The sequence below is a fragment of the Dreissena polymorpha genome, chromosome 3 (genome assembly GCF_020536995.1).
Source record: "Dreissena polymorpha isolate Duluth1 chromosome 3, UMN_Dpol_1.0, whole genome shotgun sequence".
NCBI classification, from domain to species: Eukaryota; Metazoa; Mollusca; class Bivalvia; order Myida; family Dreissenidae; genus Dreissena; species Dreissena polymorpha.
In genome coordinates this window covers 139,260,007-139,277,534 of record NC_068357.1, presented here as the reverse complement: position 1 = coordinate 139,277,534, position 17,528 = coordinate 139,260,007, and the positions used below count along the sequence as shown (strand labels likewise).

The window sequence follows — 17,528 nt, the reverse complement described above, 5'->3', positions numbered from 1 at the left end:
CCTTAGTAAATATAATACTGGGACACACTTGTATCATCAATTTTGAAGCTTTTGTTAGCAAAACAATAACAACACTAATTTCCCTATTTTAAGGCAAAACACCATGAATTTTCACAATCCAAAGGGACCTGGCCTCATCCCAAAATGGTGGAAAACAAGAATATCAGTGAAACTGATGGATGCTCCCTGATGATGCACTTTGTCAATCTATGTGTTAATATCCACCTAAAAAAATCTATTATTAGCCTCTGTGACCTTGACCCCAGTGACCTGAAACCTCGTCAAAAGGTAGAGGTCCATGCAAGGTACCTACATGCCAAATATGAAAGAGATCGGTAAAGTATTGAAGGTGCTATGAGAAACTGTAACAAAAGTGTGACGGAAGGAAGGAAGTACGGAAGGAACTTCAAACTGGCAACTATATGCTCCCCCGAAAATTTTTGGGGAGCATAAAAACACTGCATATGAATCTGATTATATACAGATAAATTAACATATAAATGAAACCATATTTGTCTTATCCCATTTTCTTACGATAATCTTGTCAGATGTTTTAACTTTTTCAAGTAAACTGAACGCTACAATTGTCAAACACTCGTTCCGTGACATACATCCACTGAGCAGATTACTAATTATAAATATGTTGTTGGTATTTAAAACATTTTGCATTGTTCATTATCACAGGCATTTCATTAATCCTTCTAATGTATGATCTCCATTGTTTCTCAATTGCCATTTTTGTAGTCATTTTGCCGAGAGTCACAAGTTTTTGTACAGTCCGCCATCTTGTTAAAATTGTAAGCGACAGTGCACATAGTAACGTAGAAGCGTATATGTCCGTTTAATATGTGATTCACATTTTGTTTGATTAGTATACATTACAGTAATTGTTTCAAAAATTAATTATCTTAAAGACAATAACAATAAAGATACGACTCGTTTGTATTTTTTAAATTTAATTACAAGTAAAAATAAATGACATTACTGAATTATGCATGAAATGCACAATGTCCACGAGGATAACATCTAGGTTTTCATCAGAAGTCTCTGAAGTAACTGTCCACGATGTTATCGTGGAAGAGTAAACATTACAGACTGATTAGTGTGCTTAGTATAGCAAAGCCACTGAAAAAAATCGATTGATATTGACACAGGGTTATGACTTATTCACAACCGCACGAATCTTCACTGCCTTGGGGCAATACTCACATACTAGTCAGCTTAGAAATTTTGTCAAGGTGCAATTAAGATGTTATCAATAAGGGCGCGTGCTTTGAAAATGGGTTGCTTAAGAAAGGCGGCGTAGCACAGCACAACGCAAAAAGGGCCTGGGGAAAAAACACTATCATGTGCATCTAGAAACTAGTCATCAAGCTCAGATCTTAAACCTTGTTACCACACTTTAAGCCACATTTATGGCCCAAATCTTGTTTAAATGTAGCCAGAATGTTTATCTTGGCAATATGAAGGCCATGAACAACTAAATTTACAAGACTTCAATAATTGGTGTCCATGAACTATGCTGAGCATTAAAGAGTTGTCATGGCCCTATTGTTCATATAATATTAATGTCAAGCTCGCATGAACTTCCCTTTGCAGTGACAGTTTGGGATAGAAAATTAGTACTAATCATAAATTTACAAAGTACTCTCAGAAGATCATGTAAGTTCAGTGGCAAACTACACCGGCTGATCCAGGTGACACTTGAAGACACACACCTAGCCGATTTTTCAGGGTTTCCTGAACACACCACACAGGACACTAAACATTTCAAAACTTACCCGGTACTCCCATGAGCTCCTCAATCTTGCGCACATAGGCCTGAGCCTCCCCTGGCAGGTCGGCAAACTTGCGCACGTCCTCCGTGTTTGTCTTCCAGCCAGGAAGTGTCAGGTACTCCACCTCTACCTTCTTCAGGACCTCGTCAGTCGCTGTCAAGTAAAATAGCATTCACTTCACAGATTAACCGGACATTTTAAGTCAGAACCCCTTTTAATTTAACTTGCCTCCCATGGGATGCATGATTTTTCATTTCATTATTCTCCTCGACTAGATTTTATCTGTACAAATTTACTAACATACTTTAAAATGAACACTTGACTCTCTTTATTTGATACAAAAAATACAAAATGTTGATGTAAAAGCGCAAAAAAGGACACCTACGCAACAATTTTTTTAAAGGTCTCCAAGTATAAAACCTGTTCACCAAAAGAAATGTTTCTTGCTGTTAAATCCTACATCTTAAATGCTGTTATAATCCATGTTTTAATGGCCATATATACCATAATTACTTGTCTTCATGGGTCCCAATCCTTTTATAGCAGTGTTTGTGTAACCTCTAGCCAAATAGCTGTATTTAAGATTTGTGACTAAAAATGTGTTAGGGACACTGATGTACACACAACTACTGTTTAAGAAAAATCTATTATTCTACAGTGGACATAATTAAGCCCCAAACTGGTGAGCAGTCGCCATGCCTTTCTATACAATCATCTGTACATTACTAACATTCAAATGTTTGAGCAAGATTGACTCTAAAGTGGAAAAACAGCCTAATACTACTGCCTAAGTGTTACAATTGTGCTGATGTTTTTGCAGCCAACATTCCTCTCTGTACAATCATCTTCTTATTAAGGTCATTCCACCTTGAAAGTGTGAGCAAGCACTTTGAATAGTTAAAAACACAAGCTTTTGAGGACCGTATATTCAATAGTGGATAAACACAGGGCAATAATTCTGCTAAATATAGTCTCAGCCAAATTTCTTTCTTTACAAACATAAACTCACTAAGGTCATTCAACTGTAAATGCTTGAGTAAGATCCACCCAATGGTTAAGGAGTTTAAAACACGGCGTTTGTGATGCACAGATGTACCTATGTAAATGCTGAATGTCTTTAATGCATAAATGCCATTGAGGCATTAAAAAGCCATGATGCATATATTTGCAGTCAGGCTAGTAATAATCACGCTAATTTAAAGGTTAAAGGTGCGGTTTATAGTCTGCTTCGATATACATCTTCAGCCGACTTCACAATCAACCCCCTGATCACTGGGATTTAAGTCGTCCGTTAACATATGGCGCACCAGGCAGCCACGGCACATTGGCTTATTTCCCTCACAGGTACCCATTTATACACCTGGGTGGAGAGGAGCAAGCGTGGGATTAATTTTTTGCTCAGAAAAATCCGGTGTCTGGGCGGGATTCGAACCAGGGACCTTTCGATCCCCAGCCCAGCATCTTACCACTAGACCACTGTCCCCACGATTTAATTTGAGCAAGTTGACAATCACAATCTCATGCTTAATCTTTAAACTAATATTTTCATAGGTAAATACCACACCAGTTTGCCTTTAAATTAGGTATACTTTACAATAATGCAAAGTTGTGTTGCTTTTTCTTAACAGATGGTTATTGAGCAAAATCTTGTGTAAATGATATGACATCTTCCTAAGCACAGTCTAAAATAAACAACAACTTCAAATGGACAATAGCCGTTTCATGTTTGTTTACCTAATTAACTGGATTTAAACAAGGGCTGTTTGTTAAACATGCATGCCCCCATATGGGCTGTCAGTTGTAGTCGCAGCCTTTGTGTAAATACGTTTTTTTTGTCACTGTGACCTCGACATTAAACCTAGTCACCTGAAAATCAATAGGGGTCATCTGCCAGTCATGATCAATGTACCTATGAAGTTTCATGATTATAGGCCTAATAATTCTTGAGTTATCATCAGGAAACCATTTTACCTGTCAAGTCACTGTGACCTTGACCTTTGACCTAGTGACCTGAAAATCAATAGGGGTCATCTGCCAGTCATGATCAATGTTCCTATGAAGTTTCATGATCCTAGGCGTAAGCATTCTTGAGTTATCATCCACACCATTTTACTGTTTTGAGTCACCATGACCTTGACCTTTGACCTAGTGACCTGAAAATCAATAGGGGTCATTTTCCAGTCATGATCAATGTACCTATCAAGTTTCATGATCCTGGGCGTAAGCATTCTTGAGTTAGCATCTGGAAACCATTTTACTATTTCGAGTCACTGTGACCTTGACTTTTGACCTAGTGACGTGAAAATCGATAGGGGTCATCTGCCAGTCATGATCAATGTACCTATGAAGTTTCATGATCCTAGGCCTAAGCGTTCTTGAGTTATAATCCGGAAACCATCTGGTGGACGGACGGACCAACATGTGCAAAACAATATACCCCCTCTTCTTCGAAGGGGGGCATAATTAGTAATACAATGTAAATATTGCTTAAATCACCAAATCTTAATCCTTATGTAAACAGAAAACCTGGGAGTTTTCAATGAATTTTTCAAACAAGTTAATGGGACCTTTTCACAGATTTTGGGCATTTTTGGCATGTATTGAAGTTTGTCATTAACTGCTTTATATTGATGAATAAGCTCCAGTAAAAAAATAATAAAAATAAAATTAAAGAAAGAAAAAAGTAGCCCTCAACTGGGCTCAAACCACTGACCTCTGAAGTAAAAGTCTAAAGCTTAGACCACTCAGCCATCCGGGCTCATATAATGACTGATGTATTTTATACTTTATACATGCAATCCTCATAGTGTCACAAAATATAACGACAACAGAACTCTCCAAATTATTCAAACGTTTTTTTTAGGTTTTTAAATCTTCAAAAGATGCATATAATGGATATTTTAGAGCATGGTAAATTGTCAGTATTACTGCTTCCTCACAAAGATCATAATTACAACGAAAATTTGCAAATGTCTACCAATTTTTTTTTTTTCAATATTGTATATTTACCAAAATGTTAAAAGGTCCCTTTAAGGTATCACTTAAGGCTGGGATTTCGATAGAATGCAGGAAGCAGTTACAGGGTAAATCAAAGCTTAAGCAAACAAGGGCTGTTTGTAAAACATGCATGCCCCCCATATGGGCTGTCCGTTGTAGTGGCAGCCATTGTGTGAATACGTTTTTTGTCACTGTGACCTTGACCTTTGACCTAGTGACCTGAAAATCAAAAGGGGTCATCTGCGAGTCATGATCAATCTACCCATGAAGTTTCATGATCCTAGGCGTATGCATTCTTGAGTTATCATCCGGAAACCATTTTACTATTTCGGGTCAACGTGACCTTGACCTTTGACCTTGTGACCTCAAAATCAATAGGAGTCATCTGCGAGTCATGATCAATCTACCTGTGAAGTTTCATGATCCTAGGCATATGCATTCTTGAGTTATCATCCGGAAACCATTTTACTTTTTCGGGTCACCTTGACCTTTGACCTAGTGACCTCAAAATCAATAGGGGTCATCTGCGAGTCATGATCAATCTACCCATGAAGTTTCATTGAGTTATCATTCAAAAACCATTTTACTATCTCGGGTCATCGTGACCTTGACCTTTGACCTTGTGACCTCAAAATCAATAGGGGTCATCTGCGAGTCATGATCAATGTACCTATGAAGTTTCATGATCCTAGGCCCAAGCGTTCTTGAGTTATCGTCTTACAACCATCTGGTGGACCGACCGACAGACCGACCGACATGAGCGAAGCAATATACCCCCTCTTCTTCGAAGGGGGGGCATAAAAATATACTTTAATTCAAGTCCTGCTTTTAAAAATAACCATCTACTTTAAACCTTAATGAAACCATTGCACTAAATCCCTCAGAAACAAAGTATATATTTAGCTGGCATAAGAAAAAACAGCCTGGAAATAACTTTCAGTCTGTTCAGGTTTTATGCTGTTTGCTGCTCATTATTACATTAGGATTGGAAATGAACCCTTTTAAACTGTAAACGATAAAGAACAACAGATGTGATCGTCAGAAACACAATGCCCCCTATTGCGCCCCTTTGATTTAACAAAAAATATTATGACCTCTGACCTTGAAGGATTACCTTGAACCACTCAAAATGTGCAGCTTCATGAGAATGCCGCTTTGATTTTTTTATTGACCTTTGACCTTGAGGATGACCTTGACCTTGAACTTCCACCACTCAAAATGTGCAGCTGCATGAGATACACATGCATGCCAAATATCAAATTGCTATCTTCAATACTAAAAAAGTTATGGCCAATGTTAAAGTTTTCGGACGGAGAGACGCCATATATTTGACATTTGACCTTCAAGGATGACCTTCACCTTTCACCACTCAAAATGTTCAGCTCCATGAGATACATATGCATGCCAAATATCAAGTTGCTATCTTCAATAGAGAAAAAGTTATGGCAAATGATAAAGTTTTTTTCGGACGGATGGACAGACGCCATATATTAGACATTTGACCATGAAGGATGACCTTGGCCTTACACCACTCAAATGTGCAGCTCCGTGAGATGCACATGCATGCCAAATATCAAGTTGCTATCTTAAATATTGAAAAAGTTATGGCCAATGTTAAAGTTTTTGGACGGACAGACGCCATATATTTGACATTTGACCTTGAAGGATGACCTTGACCTTCACCTTTCACCACTCAAAATGTTCAGCTCCATGAGATACACATGCATGCCAAATATCAAGTTGCTATCTTCAATAGTGAAAAAGTTATGGCCAATATATAATAAGTTTTTTTCGGACGGACGGACAGACTGACTGACTGACTGACAGTTCAACTGCTATATGCCACCCTACCGGGGGCATAAAAATCTTTCATTTAATTAAGTTTTTTAAGGCATTGCAAATGGGCTGAAATGCCTTTCTGAGTAATAAAGGGTTAAGAAGTTTGTGACAAACAGCTCTGCAAGCCCAACTAGGATTCACAGTAACCCTACCTGGGAAGCTGTCTGTGACCTTCTCCCCCTCGATACTGTAGGCCACACCAATCTTGATCTCCTCAAACACATCCAGGATGTCCAACTTGGTGATCGCTACACTGCAATGGTAAATAGAGTGTACTTTTAGATTTTTAAAATGACGTATCCCTTCTGAAGGAAAGCAATTAAAATTCCAGCTGTTCAAGTTTAAAGAGTAACAACGTATTTAGGCCTGGGAACCTTAAAACGCTTTTATAAACAAGGGGGCCAAGACAGCCCTAGATCGCTCTAGGAAATGAGGTTTTGCCAGTTGGTTATTTTTGGTAAACTGTTTAATTACAGTGTACCGATTTCAGTTTAGTTTTCAGATACATTGAACATCATATTGTTACCATATTAAGCTTCAAGTTTCAACCCATATGATCACTGCTAAAACCAATTTCATTTTTTTTAAATACACACAGAAAATTTGTATTGTTCCCGTGGAGAAAATTATATTTCATACAATTTCTTTTTAGATAAATGGGATATGCCTTAGTTACATCAACCAAAATAAAATCTCAAAACAATAACCAGCGCAGAAATAAACAAGAGATGTGTTTGTCAGAAACACAATGCCCCCTAATGCGCCACTTTTTTTGTTGTTGACCTTTGACCTTGAAGGATGATCTTGACCTTTCACCACTCAAAATGTGTAGCTCCATGAGATACACATGCATGCCAATTATCAAGTTGCTATGTTCAATATTTCAAAGATTATTGTAAAACTTTACTGTAAGGTTAAAGTTTTGGGACAGAATGACAGAATGAAGGAATGACAGACAGAAAGAAAGACTGACAGGCCAAAAACAATATACTCCCGATCATTCGATCTGGGAGCATAAAAAATCCCAAATGGCTTGTTTTTGACCTAGGGGAACGATAGATAAAAATGTGTAAAGGACCACAATCTGATGTCACATACCAATTTTAAAAGCTCTGTGCTTTATGGTTTCAGACGTATTGTTTTTTAATTAGGCTATGCATGAATAATTAAATATATCATTTAAACACCACCTTCAGGCAGGGCAATTGTTGATGCCAGGGCATTTTACAACTCTTGCCTCTTGTTGTTTCAGAGTTTTTCCTCAACATAAAACATGTGACGCCTGATGACGGGCCAATTTTGACCCCAGGGGCTAACCCAAGGATTTTTCTGAAATATTTTGTTAAAAAATGCTAACCAGTTTTAGAGTAGACATGATTTGAATAAATGTGTCTGCACAACAGACCATATCAGACAAAAGGCGGTCCAAAAAGCTCACCCTGTGCATTCAACAGGTGAGCTTAAAAAACAAAAATAAAGATTTCAAATTCATGTAGTAGAACCAAGTGAAAAGCTAAAAACAAATAGAAAGTATTGTGCTGTTCAAACATTCAAAATGTTTTGCAAACAACCCAGAGTTTTTTATAAGGTTGATCATTTTAAACAAACCTTGCAGTCATTACAATCAAAGTGTTTGCGTTTGAGTGAATATTTCAAACATTGCTTTATATATATATTTTTTACTACACACACAGTCTATCATTGCGGAATAATAATGCAAGACCAGGCCCAGCCAGCTGACAAGTTGTTTGCAAAATGATGTTTGTCTGGATTTGTTGGGGGTAAAAGCATGACTTTGTAACAATTACATACGCAGTGAATCCATTAATCATGGCCGAGTATCGCAGCATGACCATATCCAGCCAGCCTACGCGCCTTTTGCGACCAGTTGTTACACCAAACTCGTGGCCTCGGCTACTTAGCAGCTCTCCCTTCTCCTGAAATACGCGAAAGAATATCATGAAAGAATCCATGACCATGATACAGCACCAGAAAAGGTGCATTATTTAACAGAGTCACAAGACCTAAAGAAGCCAACAGAAAGATGTGTACATGCATTATTTAACACTCAAAACACAATATGACCAGATTGTAGATGTTCGCACAAAATGTTTTTCCCAGGACTTTTTCCAGATGGGCCACTTTGATCTCTTTCGGGTTGAAAATTACATTGATTTTGGCATTTTGGGGAAAAGGTTTTACAGAAAGGTAAAGAAAATCTTTGATTACATTCGACCTTTTGTCCCACCATACTCAATTATAACATTGATTTCAGCTTGTTTCCCATATTTTGTTTATTTATTAGACTAAAGAATAAAATAACAAGCACATGCATTCAATTTATATCCCCACTAAATAAATTGGGTTAATTGACAGTAGCTGAACTAAGTACAAGGGTTATTGTTTTTATGCATTGCAATTCTCCTCATTGACATGTGTATAGGTATACCCATAATGTGTACCCATAATGTTTCCAGTTGGAATCTTGTATAGTCTCTGAGATATAGACATGAAAAGTTAAATAATACAAAATCAACAAAGGGCAATAAATATTATTTAACAAGAGCACCGCCTTGCGGGTGCAGACCGCTCATCTATTTTTCTTTTTAAAGGTGTAGAGACCTATCTCAATTTCAATCACAAAGGATGAAGGGGTGGAGTGGAGAGGGGTGTATAGTGTGGGGGCGTGGTCATTAATTACATTATCTTCCAAAAATGCAAAAAAAATGCATGAATGGGGGGGGGGCAGGGGGGGGAAAGTTTGTGACAGAGAGACAGACTACACTGCAACGCCAACATATCGCGGACCGGTATATCGCGCTGTCCAATATATCACGCTTTGGCTATGGCTCCCAAAAATCCGACAAGCATGATCACTAAATGACATGTTTAAATCTGAGAATTTGCTAACTGAAGCAAAATACCGGTTCTAGCTAGTATTAACACCCTATATTTCGCGGCTTACTTGGCACGCAGTGAATCGTGAAAAACAATTGTTTAGTGACAGTGTTGTAGACACACGGCTGGAGTTGTTTTTAACACTTAAGAAATAACCAATTAGTGTCATTGCAAAGGTAATAATGGCAGTTTACTGGTATATAAATCGTTATATTTTGTTACAGGTCATGAATTTCTTTGTACTGATAAAAAGCGCGCGAAAATTGGCGTGTGTGTATTTATTTTGTAAATAAAAATTTCGTAGTGGGTACAACATTGAGATAATTTAATTTCCATTAAAAGTGTCGTTGTAAATTTCAACTAAAGTACCGCGGTTTATCGCGAATTATGTGGCATTGAATTTCCCATTAATAAAATATAATTCAAACATGCTGTATCAAAACCATTAATGCTGTTTCAGTTCCTTCATTAGGACTATTTATAAGGGTAAATTCGAATCTATGCACAATTATATTTTATACGTTTTTTACGGCAAGAATTCTTATTTTTAGCTGATTCGCGAGCGATCGTACATGAAAATAAAAAATTATTTACATTTAGGTTTTAATGATAAATACAGATATGTATGTAGTTATGAAAATGTTTATTGTAGAATTGGTTTGCAATTATTACTATACAAATATTTAGCAGCGCCGTATATAAAATGAAAACATTGGGGAAATTTGAGATTAACCACAATACAATTAAGTTAGACATTTCTCGAGATATATCGCGCGCCGGATATATCGCGCTCGCAATCTTTGGACCCCACCAACCGCGATATATCGGCGTTGCAGTGTAATAAACAACGCCAATTCTATATCCCTTCCCCTTTGGCGGGGGATTAAAAGAACATGTGTTGACAGCAAGTGATCAAAACATTATTTCAATAGTGGTTATAGAAAATGTATATTTTCATCTACTGCTAAGCCACTCAAATTTGAGCCAAGTCAAATTTGAACAAACACCAAAATAAACAAATATTCTCTATACGACACTGACACAGAAGAGTTCTGTAGGGAAGCCCCCGGACCCCACTCGGGTGGTGTAGGCCTTGACCACTCCAAACACATCCCCGATCACGTGTGGGGGGATCCCCAGTCCTGTACACACGCCTCCTATACTGCAGTTGGACGAGGTCACGTACGGATACAAGCCTGTGAAAAAAATCGCACAAGCTCAATTTCATATCATAAGCAAATATGACTGAAAGTTCAAATGTTGAAAAGTGTAGGCGAATGCCTTAAGTCAAGTATGTATCTACCGAGAGATGTCCATGGGAGTTCAAGCTTACTTCATGACAGGGGTTATAACAAATGCCATATTTTCTAATTCTTACAAGGATGAAATGTAGGATCTTTGCACTTGATTATTGTTAAGTCATTTAATATGAGGAGATGAAAAGTGGAATTCCATACATTTTTATTGCAATTCATTACTGTTAACTTTTTATTATACAAATATTATATAAGATTGTATTGTTAAATCCCTCCTTGATACAAAACTGAGAATAAAACTATTAGTTATCTGAAGCAAATTTATTGTTTTAACTTTCAAAGACAATGCCAAAAAGAAGTACACATATTAACTATCTAGCACACCAGAACATTGATAGTGCAATCACTTACCAAAGTCAATATCCAGCACATTAGACTGGGCTCCCTCCACCAGCACGGTTTTCCCAGAGGTAATGGCCTTGTTCAGATAAGGAATGGTGTCAACAACCAGTGGACGGATCTGCTCGGCCAAGTCCTATAGTGACATGTATTACATGTTTAAATTAAACACATGAAGAATTCTAACAAGAGCTGTCACCATAGGATGACAAATGCCCTCTATAAACCCTTTGATAGAAGTTATGAGCATTTGACCATGCTAAATCCTTGAAATGCACTAAGTGACCCCGTGACCTAGTTTTTAACCCGGCATGACCCATATTCGAACTTGACCTAGATATTGTCTAGATACAACTTCTGACCAAGTTTGGTAAAGATCGGATGACAAGTATTTGAAATAGAGAGCAGACACGAAAAGTGTGACAGACTTACAGACAGACAGTGCGAAAACTATATATCCCCTTTTCTTCGAAAGAGGGCATAAAAATGTTACCATCAGTTGGTTCCTAATACTGAATAAGTGTTTATTACAAAGTCTTATTTGTGGGACAAAATTCTGAATCAGTACTGGAATCAGTTATGATGCAAAGCATGTTTTTGTAAGCATTTGTTTGCCCTTTCAAACATTATTTCTGTCAAAATCACAGCTGTTTCACAGCAGAAACTGCCTGTCTTAAATCAGAGGTACCGGAACAATAGCTACCGCAATTACTCAGTTTTCTGACACTCAAGTTTTCTGACACCTTTTTTTAGCAAAAATAGTTTTCTTGACTCTTTAATTTTTGGACATATGGGTTTTTGGTCCATAATTAATAACACTATTTTTTTATTTTACCGTGCTATTCTACAGACTTCAGCCCTGTTTTCGCTTATCTCGTGACATTTAGATCATGGATTTTTACAACTGGATTAAGGTAATAAAACCTGGCAGGTGCATGCCTGGAGGCAATGGACCATTATATTTGCGTAATTGGGTAAATAGCTATGTACACTGTTAGAAAATCATGGACTCAACATCATTTGAAACAGTGTCGTCCTATTAAGGAAGCAGAATTTTTTCTGTTTTTACTTTTTCATTCTTTATCATTTTAGGCAAGTTAGCAAAGCTGTGAAGTTTCTAAGCAGAAAAAGATGAAGAGTTAATCACAAGAAAATTATTGTTCATCCATTTATTGCATTTATTTCAAAATAATTATAATTTTCAAACACCTTAATTTTTGTGTCTAAATTTTGGGACACCTGTAATTTTTGAATATTTTTTGTATCTAAAGTTTCGGACACAATTTTTTAAATTATTTTTAAGTGTCTGAAAACATAGAGTAATTACGGTTAAAAATTATTTTATGATAGATCACAACACAAAATATGTGACCTAGTCTGGAAACAAACCCCCAATCTGTGTTTGTATAGTCCAGTGTTCTAGCAACTAAACTAACCAGCCTGGTATAAAGAACATTATAAGAGTGGTCAGGTTCTCTAGTTGTATTTGCCTTAAAGAGGCTACATCCCATTTCAGCAAAGTCATGATTTGCAGAAACTTAGTAGAGAACCAAAATTCTACAATGTTACCACTTAGGACACATCTAGACATTGTTGTTTCCTATTTACAATTTTGTTGAACAAGCCTATAGTCACAATAATAAGATTACAGAAACAAGAGGGCCTGAAAGTCCCAAAGTCGCTCACCTGAGATAAAAGAAATGACCTGTTCTTTGCAGCCCAAGATATCAATGAAACACAATAATGTTCTAATCAAGTTTCATGAAGAATGAACAACAAATGGCCCCCTGGCGGCCATGTTTTTTTAACAGATCTGAACCATTTTTGAACTCTTCCAAGATATGTCAAAATTTCATGAAGATAATGTGTCTTCTAGACTGTTCACATGTTTTCACTTTTCTACATATTGTAATGTACATTTCACATATTACATGTAAATATCATCCGAATTCAATCCTGATCCGAATATCGGTGCACATTATTTTTGTTGTTCGCATTTTGTCAATACAGTGCACTGCATTAAGCAAGATAATGTTCTCCAAGATCTAATATATTGATATATTTGTATTTACCTTGTGTTTAGTCCATTATATGTTGTTTGTTGTGAGAATAATCCAACATATTTGAAATTCCTGCACTGTCAAAATCGTTGCAGCAATGTATATCGATGAAGTCATACGTAGGAATATGGTGGAGTGTTATTGCATGCATTTGACTTTAAAATAGGCTGTAAAATTATTATATTCACTAGAGTTGCAACGATTCGATGCATCGAAAATCGGTTCGAAATGCGTCGATTCGATTACGATACCAAACCGACTAAATTCGATTCGATTCTTTAACATATACACATATATCTACATAGATACGTAAAACTCGCTGTATTCTGACTATTTAATACAGGAAGTTGTAGGTTTTATCTTTACCTGTAATTACGACGCGCGCGATTGGATGCTTATTACTTTAGTCATCCAATCAATAAGCGCGTTACGGTCTACTTTCGGACAAAGCGTCAAAATGGCTAAACAAGTTGAGGCCGACAAATTGAAAATATCAGATGCACCTAAGAAGCTAAAATCAAAAGTGTGGTAGTATTTTGGGTTTCGGGATGGTAGCCCTCCTGATAAAGCAAAGTGTAAACTGTGCTTCACGGATGCAAACATAACGTTGATTTAGCAAGACTAAGAGGTAACACAAGTGCAACTACTCAAGTCGCCAGCCAGAAAAGTAGTTCTGTTTCTGTTGGGAATTTGTTACGTTTATTAGAGAATGAGCTTTGTCCTACAGGTAACAGGTGTTGCTGTCACGGCTAAATGGTAGACATGCTTGTAGCGGATTTGGATATAAGTATAATAGTGAGAGTACTATCACTCCACTGATTCCAGATGTTCTTATGATTTTTTATTTAATTTTATATTGTTGTGTATTCAACACAATCTTCAAGTCAGAAGATTTTTTATATTAAAATTGAGTCCTTACTTGCTATTCTTTCTTATGTGTTTTATAGAAATATTGACATAGTTTGAAAGACATTTGGCAGTTTCTTGCAAAATATTCCTTACAAATGTTAATTTTACACATTTTCAACAGTTTTTAAAACACTGTTGAACCAACCAAAATATATCAAACAAATACACAATTTGACAAATGCCCAAGATATCTAGGTATGCGACACTTTTGAACAGAAATGTTTATTTTGAGGCAGAAGAGTGAATATATGATAAAACTAGGTTTGAAGATGAATCGAATCGAAAAAATCGGTATCGGAGTGTCTGAAATCGAAATTATCCAAACCATTTTCGAACTCAACTGTCGTATGCAGGTGTGGTATTGCCGGATGGTTACAGGTTATGTTACTTTGTGAGCACTTATGTAATGCTGAAATATTTATTCGACAAACGCTTATTTCCGGTCAGGATGACACCGCTGATTAGTAGTAATTCAATTACCTAAAGGTATTGCCGTTTACTTTAATATAATTTATAAACATATTATTCAACAGTACGCTGTTTTACACTAAACAATTTAGAAATATGAAAATGTATCGATTTTATATTTCATTTCATTAATATTGTGTAATGTGTATCATTCATTACCATTTTATTTTCAATTTTCTGACATCGTTTTTATGCAAAAAGCCTAAAAATGATTAAATCTTGATAAATGAACTCTGCAAATAAGAAAGGTAAATCTTGACTTTGAATGTTATTCTCATTCTGATTTCTATATCCAGAAACTTATAATTGAAATTATTTCTTTCTTGTTTTCATAGAGTATCCGTTTGATATGTGTTAACATATCTTAAATATGATTATATAAAGGGAATTATTATGGAATCTCGTTTTGATATGAAGTTCCCATTTAAATTACATATTTTTTGTTAATTGTTAAAAACATGCATTTAATACTCCTTCTGTAAAATAAAATATATCAAACACTTCAACTAGCTTGTATTACTGACCACTGATATTAAATCTGGCATAGAGCACAGTGAGAGGGTAATTAAGTACCTAGGAATCATGATTCTGTCAGTCTGTGGTCATTATCAATTTGTTCAGGGCACCTCATGCTGGTTTTCTAACTGTATCAGACACTACCTGGCTAACAAAGCCGAGTGGTAAAAAGTTACACATTGCAATGATCAATATCTATGGCAAGCGAAATGCACATTAATTCCTTAAACCACGGTTTAACAGTTAACTATATAGTTAAGATACTTTGAACCCGGGTTCAAAGTGCCGTTTGCACATTAAATCCTTTAACCCGAGTTCAAGAGTTTGAACTGCAGTTCAAAGTCTCTTAACTCTATAGTTAAAAGAGGACCAATGAAATCGCGGCATTTACCTTCTATATATAGCTAATTGCGGTTTAAGCTCCGCTGATTGGTTGTCTCTGAATTATGTAGATAAGAGATTTGTATCTATTTTTAGACACACTTTGAACTGCGGTTCAAACTCTTGAACTCTGGTTTAAGGATTTAATGTGAAAACGGCACTTTGAACCCGAGTTCAAAGTCTCTTAACTCTATAGTTAACTGTTAAATAATTAATGTGCATTCCGCGCGTCTTAACCCCAGTTTAAGACTTTGAACCGCAGTTTAAGACTTTGAAAAATTGGTTAAGACTTTTAGGTGTTTGGTTGTCTCTACACATTAATTATTAACCAATTTCGTCATGTGATATTGTTTTGTTCCTGGCGCATTTCTATCAAGATGGCGGCGGATGAAGTTAGTGAATTATTACGTACGTTTGAAACAGCATTCCAAGATATAGAAAGAAAACTTCAAAGTGGTTTTGCAGACAACGCAGACTTCGTCAAAAGTGTGAGGTTATTGCAGCAGATAAGGTTATATTAATATATTTTCTTTGTGATCCTTTTGTGGTATAAATCTGATAGAAATACCCCTAGCCGAAATACAGTCGATTCGGATTAGTGTACAGTTTGTCAATAAGCTCTGGAAAATCAGCAGTTCCGATTAATTTGTATTTAATTTTCCATAATGCCCAAATAAAAACAAAATGATAAGTGTCTAAGGTATACATTAGGTAAAGGAATAAAGTAACAAAGTTTTAGTAAGAAAGCTTTTGTATTATGCTTACAGGGGGGGGGGGGGGGATAAATGCAGCAAAAAGTTAACCAGAACTGATTGAATGCGTTATGTTTTGAAATGCGCATATGGAAATAGAAGGCTTTATTATTTTCAAATACAAAAAATGCTGATTGAAAACAAATGCCATGATAATGTTTTGAAATACTAATTCTGTAAGTTGAATGATTTTAAATAATTTTCCGAAAAGGTGAACTTTAATTGGCTATTTTTGACAAAAAAATGCATATGCCGTCTGGCCTAACCTGTTATCATACAAAATAAATTTTACCCTTTATTTTTACATCATCTCACATTGACACTAAATCCCGAAATAAATTATTGTAGACTGGACTTGTGAATTAACGTTTTTTGCCAGGTTATTCTAAACTGGTTGACTGACTGTACAGTCAAGTTACCATTACCGGATCATTACCCATAGCGCATCACTTTGATGTTGAAGACCATGCGTATCGCGATAAATAGTTGACATTTTTAGATGATATTTTGCACACAGCATCTTCAAGGCCGTTTTTTTTTAAATGCATTGATTGAGTCGTAAATGGAGCTATTCGTTGTTAAACATTTTGGTATGTTTTGGCGACATGTATATACGACTTTGTTTACTTCCGTCTCGTTTCCAAAAAGAGGTTTAACATTATTCGCGGCCACATTCTAAAACTCTGTTGAAAAGTAAAGAGTTTACGCATTAATTTAAAGGCCATTTAGTAGTCTTTCTCCCTGCAAAAGTCCGTTTCAGTTTTGATTCGTGTTTAAGATTTTGCAACACCTTAAATGAAATGAAGAATTAGGGCAATAACAGATCAAGCGTGATTATATGCGTATTGATAATATAATATATTAAAATATATGCACATCTTGTTGATTCTTTCAATAAATGATCTCACTCGTAATGTTTTATTTATGTTCCATGTTCAATACCGATGATTAGATATGATTAAAACAATTAACATGGTTTATAAGATGCCCATCTTTTCGATCTATTTAGGTTTTTCAACAGATAATTCACACAAGAACACCATGCGAAACGTGTATATACAAGGTCACATATAGAAAACAATACAAAAAATAATGAATATTATTTATAACTGGCAATGTAACTTGGTCATTGTAAACAACACAGTTCATGTGTCGACAATTCAAATAGCATGTTAGATGCCCCCGGAGTGGTTTCGATCACGTGATCCGTTATGGCTACAACTGATCCGTTAATGCATGAATTCTGCGGCGAAAAAAAAGGTATCACAAATACAT

General features: G+C 36.1%; 1 protein-coding gene across 1 annotated transcript in view; it reads right to left on the bottom strand.

Annotated features, from left to right (window-relative positions):
• Positions 1 to 17,528, bottom strand: part of LOC127872640 (adenylosuccinate synthetase-like) — a 71,386-nt gene that overhangs the window by 28,950 nt on the left and 24,908 nt on the right. Inside the window, exons 8-12 of the mRNA XM_052415970.1 lie at positions 11,180 to 11,303; positions 10,554 to 10,708; positions 8,427 to 8,551; positions 6,767 to 6,867; positions 1,782 to 1,931 (exon numbers count right to left, since the gene is read on the bottom strand). Of these exons, the coding sequence (XP_052271930.1) occupies positions 1,782 to 1,931; positions 6,767 to 6,867; positions 8,427 to 8,551; positions 10,554 to 10,708; positions 11,180 to 11,303 (655 nt within the window). The remainder of the gene's footprint in view (positions 1 to 1,781; positions 1,932 to 6,766; positions 6,868 to 8,426; positions 8,552 to 10,553; positions 10,709 to 11,179; positions 11,304 to 17,528) is intronic.